The following is a 17,845-nucleotide window of genomic DNA, read 5'->3' as shown; positions in this document are numbered from 1 at the left end:
TTTATTCATCCTTTTGAGCGAGCTCCACAGCTTGAGGTGGAGGTGAAATATTAATTAGTCCTTTCAGTACTGATAAGTGTTAATTGGGTTTGGTGATTTTTCTACCCAGTCAGTCATTCACTTTGTAGTAACAGCTTCTTTGGCATGCTTTCTTAGCTGCTTAATGCAGTGTGTTCGGGCAGCGTCAGACATCTTAAGAGTCAGTGCACATTTTTTCCCATACTGATGACAGGAAAACAGCTTTACCAAACCCAACATGTCTTAAACAACCCAACCTCTAAAACCAAACCCAGCATGTCTTAAACATTTTCCAACTCTGATGCGAAAGTGTGAGTATTCAATACATGTTTCTTTCTCTTACTGCATCAGAGCAAATAGATAATTATAAGACATCTCTTTTATATATAAAAGAAAAGGCATCTCTGTTTGTAGCTTCTGATATACCAACATAAAATGACGTTCTCGGTAACATGTGTATTCCGATAATGACATTATTTCGTTAGTCTCAAAAACTTTTCTCCATCATCCTTTATACACCTGTTTAAACAGAGCCTCAGGGAACATTCATCTTGGAAAAACAACACAGTGATTTTTTTAATTATTAATATTTTCTAATTAACTGTTTCTTTACCTGCTTAAAGTTGAATGCAGTTTCTGTATACGTTTCCTACTGCGTTTACAATTAGAATCATTGCATCCAGCTATTTGTTTTTTGAGAGGTGAAAACAATTTTTACATGATTTTTCCAGTGATACAAATGAAAACATTTTTAGCATGAGGTCCATTAACCTGGAAATGAACAGATTGTAGAGATAGCCAGATAAATCTAAAAGCATTAAGTAAAGACTAGCTAGTATAAAATCATTACTAGGTCCAACTAGTGAACTGATTGAAAACAAAAAGCATGGATTTGCTCACAGCTGTTTTTCATTTAGGTCAGTACTACTCAGAAATTTCTTACTGTCCGATGGAGTAGGGCTGCTTGAAACCTGGGAATACTTCTAGTGGGAAGCTTCCATTAAACCTGTTTTCACCTGAATCTGGGAGATGTAAGGATGGCTTGGAAAGTGGAAAAATGGCTTTATGGCCTATTTGACTACCTTATGGTCTAGATGGGCAGAAAAAAATAAATTGTTTTACACAACTTTTTCTTTTTTTTCCCTTTGGAAGGTACCTTGGAGGACCAGAGAACGGAAGGGTATCTCAGAATATAGTTCTTTCCAAAGAAAACAGATTAAAATAATATTGTTAAAGTAATATTAATTTAAGATAATGTAGAACTCAGTTACATAATTGAGATGGTTTTTAAATAAAATATTAAGAGCTGTCAGCTGGAACAATCATATCTACATCAATCACAGAAATATATTTTTCAACTTAAAAAAATTGAGTATCTACACTGATCCTTCCTGTTAGTAAGCAAGAGGCAAGAAATTCAGTATCTTAGATATCGTAACACAACAGAACAAAACAATCTTAAGAGACACTATTAGTACTTGATAAAGTGGAGTTTTGACATTATAAGTAAAATACTCTTTAAATGAAAAGGCATCTGTCCTGCAGTGTATGTTTCTCTTATTGTGGTCAATGCTTTTTGTTGTTTACAGGGCATTGCTCAGATAAACCTGACTGATGCAGAGAGTTCTGGTGAGATGCAGCTTCACTGGTATACCATTCAGATCTTCACTGGTTCAGACCCCCAGAAAGCAAAGAACAAAAACCAGTGTGAAGAAAGTCTTCCCCGGTCTTCTGGAAATGTAACTACAGTTAAAACAGTATGGCTCTGAAAAAGTGATTTTTTTACTTTAGTTGACCTGCTGGGTGGTTGATTGCGATCTTATCTTGGGTGAAGTTTGGTTTTGAGGTGTACCGAAGTTGGTACCTTAATTTAGCTCTTGTGGCAAGAGCTAGACTTTAAAAAGAATAATTAAAAGCTAAATTGTGTCTGGACAGGTGCTTGAAATAGTACTCTGTGTATGTTTGTATGTACACTTACAGTTCAATTATCTAAAACGCATTAAAAATTTCTGCTGCTGCACTTCAAGAGATTGTCAAGAAAGGTGGTGCAGTTTCCATCCTTGGAGATTTTTCAGCCCTTGACTGGGTCCTGGGCAACCTGATGTGACTGTGAAGCTGTCACTGCTTTGGGCAGGACATCAGACTAGGTGACCTCTAGAGGTCTTTTCTGACCTAACTTGCTGGATGATGCTCCACAGTGAGATAAAGTCTGCCCCATTTCTGTGAGAAGTTGCATTCATGGTGGATCACCATGTACTTTTTTGATCATTGAGATTTAGGACAGATTTTTAAATTTTTTTTTTTTAAGGAACATACAATGGCTAGGTCTTTTTTTGTTTGTTTGTTTTCTCTGAATAATATACATTAAATGCATTGGCTTGTTCAAACAGTTTTATTTGAAGTCTAGTTTACCTTTCAGGATGCAGTGACAGCCCTGTTAGCTAGGACCACCGCCCAGCTGGAAGCAGTTGAGAGAGAGTTGGCAGAAGAGAGAGTGAAACTGGAGTACACAGAGGAGGAAATCCTGGAGATGGAAAGAAAGGAAGATCAGGCAGAAGCCATATCAGAAAGGTAAAAATAGTAGTTTAAATAACTCATCAAAGAGCCGAATGATATTTACACTATGGGTATAGTCTGAAATACAGCAGGAGAAACAGCAGGTCCTTATTCTGAGATCTCCCTGTTAGTGTTACGGGTATAAAATTCTGTTATTATGAGATGACGTGCAATGAGGAGAAAACCTTATTTGAATAGCTGTCTGAGTTTAGTGGACTTGGAATTTGGGAGTGGAAAAACATCGTATCAAACAAACTTTGCTACAAAGGCAACTGTAATGGGTTGGCAATAACACTCTACTAAAAAAAATACTTTTGTGGCAACATGGGAAAATGTCAAAGATAGATATGCACTGCAATGCTTAGGGAGTGCTTACTATATCAGGGTTTATTACAATGCTGTTTCATCGTTAATAGTACTCCTACATGAGTGAGTTGCACTGGGGTTTTTTGTATTGTTTTCTCAGTATTGTTATAAAGATCAGAACATATACTTTAAGAAAATTAGGGAAGCTGATTTTTTTGGGGGGGATGAAATGTATTTGCTTGTCTGCATCTGCAGAAATGCAAGTGGGATATATACTCCCTTTGAAGATTCTGTATTTTTATTGGAGAAATAATACTCCAAAATGATAAACTGATCTGGATAATGAAATATATAAACATGACGCATATTGCATGGGTTTTTTTAATACCAGCAAAACTCTTGTGATGTTCTGCCTTTAGGAGTTGGCAAGCAGAATCTGTTGACAGTGGATGCAGTAATTGCACCCAGACTAGTCCTCCTTATCCAGAGCCATTTTGCGGGGATTCGTTAGCTGGACACATGTTTGCAACTCAAGCAGGCCAGTACAGTTCTGGAAAAATTCAGCCTCCGCCTCTAAAGGTAATGAGAGAAGACACTGCGGTACAGAAACTACCATGCTGCCTGGTGCACACGGAGTGTGTTACAGCTGCTCCTTGAGTTTGAGTCCGAATCGATCAGGAGAGAAAAGAATCAAAAATTATATTAACAGCCCTGTTATGAGCACTGCCTTCATGACAGCGGTGTGCTTTTTGAGTTGTTAAAAATGCCTTCTTTAGGGATGGGGTTTTTGTTTGCTTACTAGTTATTTCTGGATGGAATTAGTTTTTTATATCCAAAGGCAAGCTATTTTTACCATGGCCTTCACCTAATCTGTAAATACGCACTCATATCAGTGTCTGTGTTGACCTGAAATTGTAACAGAAAAGATCATTATCAAATTCCAGTGCTCTTAGAAATAAGAATTTTTAAAGGAATCATGAAGAAGCTTAATATTTTAAGACTTGCATTGCTGTTTCAGTGTTACAATAAATACAGTTGAAATTTTCAGAACCGTCGTGCTGAAACCAATGTATTTAAAATCTTTTGTATAACCTGAAGAAGCCAAAATCAGCACACTTCCATTGAAGCAGGGGAACATAAGCCCGTTTGTGTTGCCTTTAGGGAAGATCATACCTCCTGCTGAGGAATGAGTTAACAAGGTTTGGAAGCTTTGCTAGAGTAGCACATGTTTTCTGTATTTCTGAATATTTTAGTTTTCTTGTATCATTGTTTCAACAGTTTTTCAGTCCTCTTTTGTTGAGTTTCTTCTCTTCATTTGACTTCCAGTTTTAAGGTTTTTCAACTTGTTTCAGAGTCACCTTGCTTATTGAAAGGTGACTCAGTTTTCTTCTGTTGAGGCTGGAGATCAGGTGGTAGCTTGGTTAATGCCCAATTGCCAATGCTGAATGCAGTCCTTGTACTCTGCAGCTATGATTCACGTTATAACTGCATCTCATAATTGTTACTGCTCCAGCAAAGGCCTCTGAAAGGTAATGTTACAGTTTTGAATGACCTAGTTTTAAAACTTCTTAAAAAAATGAGGTGATTTATCCTCTGTTGTCAGTGCTCATTAAAACTTAAACCTAGCTAGCAGGGCCAGTTGTTTACTTTTGATATTGTTGAAATGTCTGATTGGTTTTGGTGAGAGAGAGAAAATAAGGAAAAAATAAAAAATTTTCCTTCATTGAAATTTTAGGTGGATAAGGAAACTAACACTGAGGATCTGTTTCCTGAAGAAGTTGCTATTCTTCCAAAAGAGAGAACTAGCCGCAGGCCACGGGGTTCTGCTTTTGTTCGCAGTAGCACCATTGTTCGTTCCCAGACCTTCTCTCCTGGAGCACGAAGTCAATATGTTTGCAGAGTGAGTAAAGCTTAAAAAGAAGCAGGGGGAGGGGCCTCCACACAAGTATTTTGTACATTTTTGATAATTTCTTCTTAAGACTTTATTATAAGAAACATACACTACTTCTTAATACTAATGAATAATCTTTCATTGAATTTAAACATTGCAGTGGGGAAGAGGTCCCCTGGTTCTTTTAAGAGTTTAAACCTGAATTTATTTCATTTAAAATGTAAGAATCTATGACAAATTAGATCTTAAGCTCTTTTCCCTGGTAACCGTAGCTGTTAGGCTAGGGTGATTGATTTTGCAGAGGTACAGTGCTGTCTAATGAGGTACATAAACAGCTTAGAAGCCATGTTTAACTTTCAGGTACCTAAGAGTTTGGGAAAGGGGACTGAATGCATGATCTTAGAATTATTGCGTAAATATTCTTACAACTCTGGTTTCTGTCATGCATGTCAGTCATAGGATGCCTGTTACAGTGGGACCTAGGATGCCTGGGCACCCTGGTGCAAGTAATTGAGGGTTAGCACAACAGTTTTCAAGCTCACCGTAGCAGATTGTGATGTTCATCGGTATTGATTTTGTGATATTGGTGGAATGCACATAGCTTTAATGGTACTCTTTCATAAGCTTTTGAGAGCTTGAGTTTGAAAAGGCAGTCATGATTTTTAACTTCTCTGATTTTTCCTAAACTGAGAATCTTCTGGTTTTTGCTCTCTTATTTACACTGCATGCAATGCATCTGTGGACCCCTTGAAATTCTTCAGTTTGATTTCTGGATTCTATATCCGTTTCTGATATAGGGAATGTGAGTAAAACACTCTCACGCACCAGAACAAAGACAGTGCAAAAAGGAAGGTTGTTAAACACCCTCACTTAATCTGTATTTACATAAAATCAGAGGAAGGAAAAAGGTGGGAGACTCTATTGTTTGTGCCCCTGACAGGGAATGCTTTAGGAAGAAATATTATTGCCTTTAACTCCCCCCTCCCCCTTTTTTAGGTTATATTGTCCTGGATATTTAGTAGAATGCTTGATGAAACTTAGCTATAAAATACTGGTGGTTTTGAAGTTTTCTTGAATTATTGCAACTATACAGTATAAGCACTATTATGTATACATTTTTATAAATAACTAAAGCTGGAAAAAATCAGTTGCTTAAAACAAGACCGTTTCAGTGCATTTTTAAAAATAAATTGCAAAAGTAAAAAAAAGTAATTCTGATCTCTTAATGTAGATGACCCTTGTAAACAACCTGTATTTTCAATACCTTTTCTAATCAGCTGTATCGCAGTGACAGTGACAGTTCAACTCTGCCAAGGAAGTCCCCTTTTGTCCGGAATACATTGGAGAGGCGTACTCTACGGTATAAGCAGGTATACCTAAGAAATTGGTTTTTACTTTTCGCTAAGTTGCTAGAACAGTGATACTTTTATACCTAAGTTTTAGATATCTACAGGTACATTCTGATGTTTTTAGGAAATGTATAAGGCTTCTGTAAGGTAATCAGGATAGGGGTGTGTGTTTTGGGTTTGGAGTTTTTTAAGCTAAAAGGTAGACATTGAGATGTGAAATATAGTTGTGAACAATTATTGAGGAGGAAAAAAAAGTGGGGCAGAGTAAAATGAGTTTAATGGGGACTGGATTTGTATTTAGATGTAAACTTTGTTAAGTCTTTAAAATCTAGTTTATGATGCAGGGTGCATCCCCAGAGAAGTGTGTGTGAATGTGACAGTAAAACACCCAGCTCCCCTCCCATGCAGCCTAATAAACCATAGTATTTGAGGCCCAAGTATTCAGGAATGAATAGGTTAAGCTCTCCTTTTGCCTCATGCCGCCCTGAACGTTGCAGAACAAGTGGGCAGAGAAGGGCAGGTAAGGCGTTAATGCCTCGTATATGAATTGCATACAGTTTAGCCTGGTCAGCAGAAGTTTAATTTCTTGCTGGTGTAGGCAAGTAGAGAGCCATGCCTCCCATTTCGATTCAGAACGTATCTTAAAACCAATGTTGAATAAAGCCCTTTAAGGGGAATCTTGCTCAGTACAGTGTTTTCCAACATTGTGACTCTGTTCTGAGTTTTTCATATTGCATTGCTTTTATTATCATCATAACATGAAAGCTTAGTCCATAAACTTAAATTAGTTAAACATTTATAAGCCAGAAGGAGACTGTAAAAGGAGGTAGTAGAAAGCATTAATTGAAAAAGTTTATGTATGTTACAGAAAACCCCTACAGCTAGTTAGCCTTTCACTGTGGAATATTAAATAATCTCTCCAAAACTTTGTGTCAAGAAAGACTTTGTGTGTGAAGTAAGTACAGGAAATCTATGCTTTATATAGCTAAAGATAGACCAGTATACCATGTTAAGAGTAATCTATTGTGCATTTTGTTTGAATCCTAATAACTCAGCAGTCCTGCAGATCATCTTTGGCTGAGCTTATGGCAAGGACATCCTTAGACCTGGAGCTGGATCTCCAGGCATCCAGAACTAGACAGAGACAGCTGAACGAGGAGATATGTGTTTTAAGAGAGTTGAGACAGCGTCTGGAAGACGCCAAACTCAGAGGGCAGACAGATCTACCCCACTGGGTCCTTCGGGATGAGCGATTCCGAAACTTGTTGAAGGAAGCAGAAAGGCAGGTATGGTAACGTGAGATGAGCCCTCAACATGTTTAGAAAATTCTGGTTTCAAAATTTCTTGATTGTGACAAGGTGTCTAAAGAGCTGTTTTTACAGAACTTCAGACAATGAATGTCGCTTCTATATTCTTGAAGTTAGCACAGTAAAAATTATTGCATTGATTATTACCAAACTCTGTATTTATTTGAGGACAGTTACTGGAGAATGGCACTATTTTTCAGTGGCATTTTTTGTTTTGGTTTGGATTTTTTGTTGTTTTAGATATTTAGTATTGGAACTTTAATAATTTTCTTCTGATCTTTGAAAGAAATTTTGCTGATTTGATACTTCATTTTTGACAGTTTATTTGGAGTGTTCCCTAAGTATGTGACTTTCTTCCGGTTCTTGGAGAAAGAAGTTATAGGCAAAAAGTGGCAAAAGCTGCACAACAAACAAAATTGTCATTGGATTATCAGAGAGAAGAGTGACCCTAAATTTGTTTTAAGGTCTTGTTTGACAGATTTATGTGCAATAAATTTCATTAATTTAATACATGTCTGTCTGAAGAGCATTAAGAATTGAAACAACACTGTCAGTCTTTTGAATTTATAGTTCTTAGATGATCAGCTATTTCAGACAATGTACTTGTGTGGTTTTATTGTGGTGAGGGGGGAAAAAAACCATTATTTTAACCTGGGTATTCTTGTGTTTTACTTATTCACATGACCATTTTAAGCGTTACATTCTTGTTTTCAGACCAGACAGACCAAATTTGAACATCACCAAGAGCAAGCAGCTGAAAAGATGCTAAAGAAAGCATCAAAAGAAATATACCAGTTGCGTGGGCAGAATCAGAAGGAGCCTATTCAGGTGCAGACTTTTAGGTAAGTGGTAATGTGTACTGAAATAGCATAGCAACAGTCCAGTAGAGAGATTAAAGTTCTGTGAAGCATTTAGCTTAAATTCTGTGTGTCTTCTATATAGTCAGTGATTTTTAACTGTATATTGATTTGGACACTTGAATTTCCTTTGAATTATTTGTAGTGCAAAGAGCCAAAGCTAAGGTAAAATTGCAGTGTTACAATTCTAAAACACATGAAATAATAAAAAAAAAAAAAGTAGTCTTCAAGTGCAAACATAGCTAAGGTGATTCTTTCAACTTAGCCTAGTCACTATTAAGTTCAAACGATTCGTCAATTCTTCAATGCAAGCCTGTGGGCATAAATAGTTTGTTTAGTGTAATACATATACGTTACTAGTAACACTCTCTCCCTAAAAATTACTCCATAATATTCAAGCTTTCTCTCAAGAAGCCTTTTCTTTGGTTTTTCTCCTATTTCATCTGTGTTCACATGGTAAGTGTCCTCTCTTAGCTTTATTTTGTGTACAAGTGGCATCGATAAACAGTGTGCATTTCGCAGGAAGACTTTATTACTTCAGCATTAAAATGTCTTTAATTTTTATTGCGAGAGTAACAGTAAGAAAATGTTAAGTGCAGCATAGATGCGGAGGACAGCTCAGCCACAGTGTTACATTATACCGGTTTATCTAGTGTTTAGATTTTTAGAACTTTTTTGCAGGGAATACTTAAGTGAAATAGAAAAGCTGTCTGTCCTTTAATATCACTTTTTGCTTGAATTATATTAAAAAGATCTTTCTCACAAAGGTGGGGAGAAAGTAAGAGGAATAGAAATTTCAGGGTTGTTTAACATCTTATGCTTCTGGTAATAGGAGAGGGGGGTTTATACTTTGTCTACTGAGATGTAAAAAGATATAGGGAATTGAATACAATGAGATGCAGAAAATGAAGCAAAAGCTGTCTTCCTTGTTTAAGTTCTTGCCCTTTTCATGCACACATCCATTTCTTCTGACACTTAGTTTACAGCATGTACTGTTTTCTCAATAAAGAAGCAAACAGATGACTCTGACGTCTGTTTTTGTTCCTTTTTTTTGTAGGCATTATTGCAAAATGTACAAGGGTGAACTTTGCATTGCAGAAGGGCTTATGCAGGGCTTGTCCTGTGAAACCTTTTTACAGTCAACTATGACTGATGTTCAATGAGTTGTATAAAGCTTCACCTAAATCTTCAAAAGTAGTAATTGTGTTCAATGGAATGTTGCCAAAAGTATACAGTGAGGTTTAATAGTTTTTTGTAAGTTTCTTGTACTCAAATAAACCATCAGTTCTGTATGTAACAAATGCTAACTACTCACTGGAGTATGAGGGCGGGGGGGGGGAAAAACACAACTGTACGCATATATTTGATTGACTTCCTTTTCATCTTGTTTTGATCACAGAGAGAAAATAGCTTTTTTCACAAGACCAAGGATTAACATACCTCCTCTGCCAGCTGATGATGTATGACATGTTGCATTGTAAACATGAAGTATTTATCGCTTTTATTTTAATGAAGTTATTAGATTAGCCAAGTTTCTTTAAAAAAAAAATTGTGCAAAAGCTAATATACACGTTTTGTAAAAAATAAAAAAAGTAAAAAAAGTAAAAGTAAACAAAAACATATATATAAATATATATACATATATATTTTATAATAGCGACTGCAACAAGGCTTGGTTTTTCCTTGTTGTGAAACTGACATCTCTGAAGACAACTTATTTTATAAAAGATCGACTATCCTGTTAAGAGCGTGTACAGTTTTTATGCTGTTTTATTTGACTTAAAGGCTGGAAGACAGAAACAAAGTGAGTTCAGGCAAATTCACTGTAGTGTAATTTATTTATAGTGCCTTTTTTCCTTGAAGGAAAATACCTACTTTAAGATGTATTTTAAGACTGAAATTTTGTTCTTCAGTATTTGTCATACAGTAGAATGGAACTATTGAGCTGGTTTTGTTTCTGATACCTGAAATGAAAATACTGTGTTCTGAAATTGTCACTTTTTTCAGCTTTATTATCTGTAGCTTATTATGTACATTGTATCCTTTAGCACTGTCTGTGTTATAGCAAAATATTATCACCTGCAGTGTGTTTAACACTGATTAGAAGTGATGTTAAACATTGCAGAATTCATTTGCATGTTCTTACTGTGCACTAATAGATTGTTTTCATTTCGGTTGTGTCTAAAGTATCTTTATATTCTTAACTAGATTCTCAGTTTAAACGGAGGAAGGAAAAGGGTGACAGGTCTTTGTTTTGCTTTTTGATGAAAAAGGAGTTAAAAGAGTAATGTGAGCTAGCTGTGTGGAAAGACTGCTAAAGGAATGTTACATTAATTCCTACAGTTTCAAAGTTTCTGATCTGATTCAGGAAAGTACATAGGTGCTGATTTTGGAGAGCAGCTGCATTAAATAAGGGCGCTTAAACACAAGTTCATCCTAAAGGATGTGTTTTGAGGTTACTGCATGCAAGTTCTGTTGAAGAGTGACACTTTTCAGGAGGAAGGTGTATAATTCTGGAAGGTACAGCTCACTTGATTGCTAGTTGGACCAGCTAAAATCCGGTAAGAAATAAATTTACTTGTGACTGTTTGTTTTAATGAAAGACTGTCACCCTAAATTCCCGAGAATGCCAGTTTTGTGTCCTTGCATCCTGCAAGTATGTAAAAATACTTCTTTACTAAGCTACTATAATAGAGTTTCTCATATTTTTCTAATTATACATTACCTACAAAGAGAGGTGCCCAACACAAGACTGACTTTGCAAATTGCTGGAATCTCCTAGAAGGAAGATCATGCTGTCTCTTGATTAAAGGACAAATTGGTTCCAGATTTTTGTATGCCAGGAAATCAAAACAACAGTGGCCAAAAAATAAATGGACTTATCAGAACCAATCCGAATATTTTCAAATATTTTGTAAGTTAAGTGTTCTCTGTGAGTTTCAAGAAATTATACTGTGTTACCTTGTCAATGGTCAGGAAAACCTGAAAGTGAAACTGAATTGCTTGTCCAAGCTCAGGCAAAAAGTAATGGGGGAAAAAGATGGTGAACCTAAATCATTAATCAATGAGGATGGTTAATGCAGACATTTAATTTTAAGGTAGTGTTCCCTGTTTCCTAGTATGGCCTATAATCATTACAGGCATCAAGTGATTAGATCGAGTAGGAATATATGTGAAATTGAAGTATATTTAGCATTTATCATGCTAACCAACCTGAAGTCTGTTTTTGCCAGTAAGCTTCAGTGGGTATATTGGGTTCCTTGGGCACAACTAGACGTATTCAGAAACTATGCAGATGAAAACCAAATCATGTAAGAAATTTTCAGTGTTTGGGTAAAAAAGTCTAGGGACAGCAAGCTTTTCAGTGCTCATTACTTGAAAAGACCAGTCAGTCGGAATTTTGTGTCTAGTTTTCAGTGGAGGGCCTTACATAGTAGTGTTTATCAAATGTTACCGTTCAGTGACACTAGAACTACTTGCTGTAAACCAAGAACAGACACCACTGGAGCATCCTGACTGCAGTAGACCTGCTTTGAGCAGGGGTCGGGGTAGGGACCTCCCTTCCACCTAAATGGATCTGTGACTGTATAATGAAGGGGCAATGTCTGGTGGCCTTTCTGTCAGGGCGTTCAGTTGGTGTTTTTAAACAGTGACCGCTGTGAGATGTCATCAGCGTATCTTGTGGGTCTGAGATTCTGACTGCTGTTAATGAGTTCTGTCTTGATGTGGTAATGAGTTATCATATTCAGTATTCATCTCTCTTGTTTTTGTCACAGTTCTGTATGATTGTGTCATTTTTGTATTATTTGAAAGTATTTCTTCTACAAAATAAAATAATTTGCCATAAACAGCAATAGAGCTTTGTTATATGTCAAAGTATAAGACAGTTTTTGAATGATTTATATCTGCCACATTCAGGATGCTTTTATAAAGAAATTTTGTATTTTGAGTAACACTGTCATTTAGGTGAACGTAATGAATTTGCAAATAAAAATAAGAGGAAATTGTGAAATCAGATATCCTGGAGAGGTTACACTGAAGACCTGAAAGGGATGCAGAGTGTAAGGAGTGGCAGGTGTGTTCTCCCACATGCTTATCACTCATGATAAGCTGACATCTGTATTAGAGGCTCATAGTGGAATATTCCTGGAATTCATGGGTACCTCCACTTACAACACATTGAACTGACTTTTTTCCTTAACGGAAGTTTGTACATTGTAGATCTGTATTGGAAGTAAGTTGACATTGTTAGTTCTGTAATATCGTACTTATGACTAAGTCCAATGTGGAAGCCACTCAGAAGAACACTGGTTAACTTTTTTAGGCTGAACTTTACTGCTGCTTTCACAAAGGAAACACTAAACCTGCATAATTTCAGAAAGGACATTTCTCAGTTTCTCTCTGCAACCTTAAGCTGCAGGACCGCAGGCAAAATCATAGTACTGACATATGACTCCTGTCTCTGTCCAATATTTGCACGGCGTTAAGGGTATGACAGAGTTTAGGTTATTTTTAAACGGTCTGCTAGAAATAGTCATTTGGAATAGCAACCGTCTCTGTCTCACTACCATTAGGATCAACAGCAAAAGCTATAATGGGTATGTCAGTATGGGTTTTCTGTTGTAAGAATGACGTTTTATATGTATTTCTTGCTGCAGTTCTTGAAGCACTTTGGAAGACTTAAAAGGTAAGTGCTGTATAAAAAGAGCAAATTTTTTTTTTTAGGAATTAGATGAACTATATGTTTTGTTTTCAGCAGATGTAAAACTGATGGTTGAATTTTTAGGGAAGAGGGCACTTTACAGCTTGTTTTGACTTCAGTCTCTTTTTTAACTATAGTCATATATCTTTGAGAGGAGGAAAAATGTATTTACAAATGTATTACTTAAGAAACTGTAGGCTAGCAAAAGCAAGAACAATCTTCTCCAAAACATGATGTGAAGAGGATTTTCTTTTTCTTGAGACCACACAATTGAATGAGTATCATTGGAAGAAAATACCAAAGAGTAAAGTTGATTTGGTTTTGGAATCTCTAAATGTCATTTAAGTGATTTGCTTGCACTTTGGAAAATCTCAGTGTTCTTGGAGTTAAAATCTTCTTAGGAGCTGTTTCTGGTTTCTTATGATTTCTAATAATCTCTTAAATTTGAACATGCATATCTAGGTTATAGAATCACATTTTCTATAGAGAATAAGGTGTTCTTTTAGTTTGTTTGCAGTTAGACCATCCAACTATAAATACACATTCAGCAGGAGACACAATGAGTTCAGCTGTGTTAATAGACAAGGAAAAATTAGGAAGTGAATTTAGGAAAGTTTGCCCAGGAAAAAATTGGGGATTTAAACCCTTGTGCTCATTTGGTTACTGCACAAAATTACTGTTCTGTGTCTAGGGCACAGTGCTTGTGTTACAGGGTGTGTCTTGGGGCACAGAAGTTCCCAGGAATAGATGTTTATGTCTGACCAACTAAATGCTGCTTGCTGTTTTCCATGTTTCCCTCTCATAAATGGATTAAGGAAAATTGCAGCTACGTTATCCAGAAAATAAATTAAATGCTCAGTGTTTGTTTAACTTCCTTCACAGAATTCAATTGGCCTATTAATACTGATTTTAATAGGTGCAAAGGACAGACACTGGCAGGAAGTTAGGACTTCTATCACTTTTCCACACTTCACAGACACGGTTGTAATAGGCCTGGAGCTGTTACTGAGCTGTGAGTGGTAGAGAACTGTGATCTGCGGTGCTGTGTTTGAAAGGCATAATCACATCTCTTCTCTGTAGGCATGCTCCTCGCTCCAGAAAGCTGTGAGAACTTCAGGTGAAGTTAAGTGTTCAAGCTAAGTGTTCAGATTTCACAATAAAATCCAACGTGTGGCTTCTGTATGGGGAGTCTGTATCAGAAATAAGTAGTACAGGAACTTCCTTCAGCTTATAGACAAGATTTGGAGAAGCCGTGTAGCCATTCTGATAAAAGGTTTTGTACACCCTGTATCAACCAGCTTGCTTTGCTGGGCCGGGCTGCCTGCTTAGCACATCCATAAATACCTGCTCAAACACGCTGGGACAAAAAGGTCTTCCAGAGCTGCGTTCCTTAGCCTTTGAAGTGTGGGGAAGTCACGCATGCGCTTTCAGTCACCTGTGGATATTTTCATGTGTGCCTGCGCAAGATCTCCCTCTACCTGGATGTTGAATCTGCTTGGTAATACAAAGCACATCCCTGGATACCCTTAAGGGTAAAACCAGTCTGCGTAATATTCAAATACGGGAAAATGAGCAGTAAGGTGAATGTCCTGAAATAAAACACACTGCACATGTACAAACACATATGTGATCTTCAGAAGAACAGTTACAGCCTCTGCCTTGCACAACATGACCCTGGTGGCTTGTACAAAATTTCAATAAGCAGAACTTTGGAAAGTATTATTTTGTAGAACTCAAATACATTGTAGAGCATAATAAAATTATTTAAGAAAAACCCAAGAAACAAGTCAAAATCAACACCCCCACCCCCCAATTCCTCAAAAATATGGTTCTGAGATGTAATACTCAATTAACCAAAATGTGAAAGTTGGGGTAATTGGGGTTTTTTTGTTGGCGTTTGTTTGTTTGTTTTTTAAATAAAACGTTTTAGGATGTTCTAGTTTTTAAGTATTTGATGAGGAAACTTAAGCAGAAGTTTTGAAAAGGAAAAGTAAGCTGGCATACAGGGAGAGGGTCTTTCAAGCAGTGACAGTTGCATTGAAGAAAAGGCAGAAGGCAGCAAGTGTAGCGATTCATGGATGGATGGTGGGGAAAACGAAGAAGTGACAGTAGCAGGGACGAAACCTTTGATGTAAGCTTGCAGATTTTAAATATGACACAGAAGATAGAGGCAAGTCAGTCTGGATAAGCTTGAAACGGAGCACTGGGAGAAGGAAAAATGCAAGGGATGGTGGAGTTGTGGTTTGTCTCACATCCAAGCTGCTGTGATTACATATTTCATAAAGATGAAAGAAAATGTGACACCTGGGTGTTGCCACAGAGTCAACAGGAATACTTCTTGGTGTGCAAGCAGCATACTTACTGTGCTTTTTCCTCATGAAAAGATGTGATCGTTACTGCTTAAAAATGCAGTTACTGCAAAAAAATCCACAAACTCATTAAAAAATAATTAGGTTGGAGGGGGGAAAAAATCAGCACATGTTGTAATGGTGACCGAATAGGTAGGGCAGGGTAAAGAAGCTTACAGTTTAATCCTGTGGGATTACAGACTCGTGTGTCTCCTTCTGGCCCCGTCTCCTATCAGATATCCTATAGACGGAGGATGCAGTCACATGATTGTTACGGCTTCCTCCCCGTGACATCACTGCTTTTGCAGCCATACCACCCAAGAAAGGATGCTATTAAAATCTTTGGGACGGGGCTAAATGATGTTGCATTGCAGGTAAGCAACAGAATTCTTCGCAAAACTGATTTGCCGGTTGCTCTCTTGCTGCCGTCCTACAGCTCCAGCTCTGTCAGGCAGAGTTTCTGCTGGAAAATAAAGCGGCACGGTTCCTCTGCAAGCAGAGGGTTTGCAGGTGCAGAGGCTGCCTGCTGGCTCTGTGCTGATCTCCCGGCTGACATCTCCAGTGGAAATGCTGCCAGATGGAGCTTTAAAGCTGAAGAAGGCCCTTTGTCCCTGCGTTTTGCTATGGCTCCTTCGGGTGTCTGCTGAATTCTGTATTTATGTGAGCAGCCATCCAGTCATGCGAAGAGAGAGCAGCAATGCTGTTTTGCTTGCATTCCCTGCTTTTTCTTTTCCCTGGATGCCTAAAGGAAGTTGCTGTACAGATAAATGTGTCTAAGCTTATAAAGGAATGAGGATTAACTTGCTTATGGGGCTAGTAGATGTATTTGGGGAAAGAGGCTTTTCCTTTATTATTCATTTTTGCTGACATGGTTTGAAAGTACCTAGTCCGACAGGTTTCCTGCGTAATTTGCTGTAGCGTAAGGTAGGGTGGGTTTTGCTTGTCATCCAATATAAGCATGGAAAATTCTTTTCCAGAAGGAACATATGAGATAAGCAGATTTTTACTTCTTACACAAAATGCCAATCGCCAAAAGGCTGAAAAATCCACACTAAACTGCTTTTTAGGACTGTTAGTGTTTATATAAGCAAAGCCCAGAGTCTGTTTTCTTTTCCTGGTCTAGGTGTTTAATTTGCACTCTATACAAATATATGAAGACATGTATTTGTGGAGGAAAAATGGTGACTCTTCTGTGGTCGTTTTCTTCTGCATTGCTTTTAAAATATGTTTTAGGGTTTTTTTTTTAATATTTTACTACTTTTTAAAATTAATACAGATGTTAGAATGCAAGAAACTAAATTAATTTTTGAGTTTATAGTAGTCAGAAAAATCAAATATACCTTTTTTTCTTTTTTAAAAATTCTGATAAATAATTCTGTGCCTTTGCCAGAGAACAGAGGATGACTCAGCTGCAGCTTCATCAGGCAGAGAGTCAGGTGACTTTTCACTCCTAGTCTGCAGGAAGTTTTCTTACTCTTGAAAATCCCATTCTTTGTTCAAATAAATTTTTCCCACTATTGGAAAAATCTGAAAATTTGGCAGGCCTAGGGTCTCTGTGTGCTCACCCATACACTCGTGGAGGAGATTTTGGATCTCCTGTGCTGAAGGAGGTTGTACATCCTAGTGAAAGGTGAATTCTGGTTTCCAGTGATCAGGTATGCAGTAGTGTCAGGATCAGAAGATAAGGGGGGAAGAAAGGAAGTATATAATGAATTATTGAAATGAATTAAAAAAGGACAATGGTTCTTCAAAACTGAAGAAAAAAAAATTCAATTTTATTTTTCTCCAACAGAACCTCTGTTTTTTTTTCCAAGACAGCTTCAAAAGTGATAGAAGTACAAACCTGTCACTGTATGAGGTGGTATGGAGCAGGGCTGCCACACGGGGGTTTTAGAAGTGCAAGGGGTTCCCCCCCGCCCCCAGATCATATTTGAATGCCCTATGGAAATACGTATGGGGCAGTTCTCCTGGTCGCTTGATTTGAGTCGGGCATCTTTTCTGCAACAAAAGACCAGGTGCCCACCTTAAATGTATACTAGGGCAACTCAGAAATTAAGGACCTAAGTTCTTTAACAGTTACTTAGTATAAGAGGGTGACCCTGGAAACATCCCCATCAGGAGGGCGCTCTGCCCGGCAGCATTGGGGTGCCATGCCCTGGCTCCATCACGTGGCTGCATGGGTGCTCAGCCCCTGCGTGCATCGGGTCTGCCTTGTAAAGGTAGTACCTCTTCAGAGGTGGTGGCTGGTGGCTTGTAATTGAGGACTGGAGGAGGAGAAGGAGATGGAGGGGAGTGTTTGCCCTGGAGTTGGGTCCTTCCCATCTGCCTGGAGTGAACAGGATCTCCGGAGGATTGCCATAACGTCCCTGGTCTGGGAGCTGCTTCATTGTGAAGCCGTTGTTTGTTGGGCTGGAGGGGAAGGTAGCCCAGTGCTTGTGCAAGGGGAAGGGGCAGGCTCCCACCCTTCTGCCTCACCTATGGTTCAGAGGGCCATCTCGTGTGTGTTGGTGG

The 17,845-nt window shown here is 37.8% G+C and overlaps 2 protein-coding genes across 9 annotated transcripts in view; both read left to right on the top strand.

Annotated features, from left to right (window-relative positions):
* WWC3 (WWC family member 3) overlaps positions 1-12,138 on the top strand; it is a 103,142-nt gene extending 91,004 nt beyond the window's left edge. For 3 of the 5 annotated variants that reach the window (XM_074858832.1, XM_074858831.1, XM_074858833.1), the window contains exons 16-23: positions 1,608-1,775; positions 2,438-2,589; positions 3,300-3,459; positions 4,616-4,780; positions 6,049-6,141; positions 7,176-7,406; positions 8,142-8,269; positions 9,684-12,138. In XM_074858832.1, the coding sequence (XP_074714933.1) occupies positions 1,608-1,775; positions 2,438-2,589; positions 3,300-3,459; positions 4,616-4,780; positions 6,049-6,141; positions 7,176-7,406; positions 8,142-8,269; positions 9,684-9,750 (1,164 nt within the window). In that variant the 3' untranslated portion in view covers positions 9,751-12,138. The remainder of the gene's footprint in view (positions 1-1,607; positions 1,776-2,437; positions 2,590-3,299; positions 3,460-4,615; positions 4,781-6,048; positions 6,142-7,175; positions 7,407-8,141; positions 8,270-9,683) is intronic. The other 2 variants (XM_074858830.1, XM_074858829.1) reach the window with 2 other exon arrangements.
* Positions 12,139-12,849: 711 nt separating this feature from the next.
* The window catches only part of CLCN4 (chloride voltage-gated channel 4), a 46,421-nt gene continuing 41,425 nt past the window's right edge, over positions 12,850-17,845 (top strand). For 2 of the 4 annotated variants that reach the window (XM_074858828.1, XM_074858825.1), the window contains exon 1: positions 15,613-15,708. The gene's annotated coding sequence lies outside the window, so the exon portion shown is untranslated. Of the gene's footprint in view, positions 12,972-15,612; positions 15,709-17,845 lie in introns of those variants that run through there. The other 2 variants (XM_074858826.1, XM_074858827.1) reach the window with 2 other exon arrangements.

This window comes from Strix uralensis, chromosome 2, assembly GCF_047716275.1.
Source record: "Strix uralensis isolate ZFMK-TIS-50842 chromosome 2, bStrUra1, whole genome shotgun sequence".
Taxonomy (NCBI): Eukaryota; Metazoa; Chordata; class Aves; order Strigiformes; family Strigidae; genus Strix; species Strix uralensis.
This window is presented reverse-complemented; position numbering and strand designations above follow the sequence as displayed.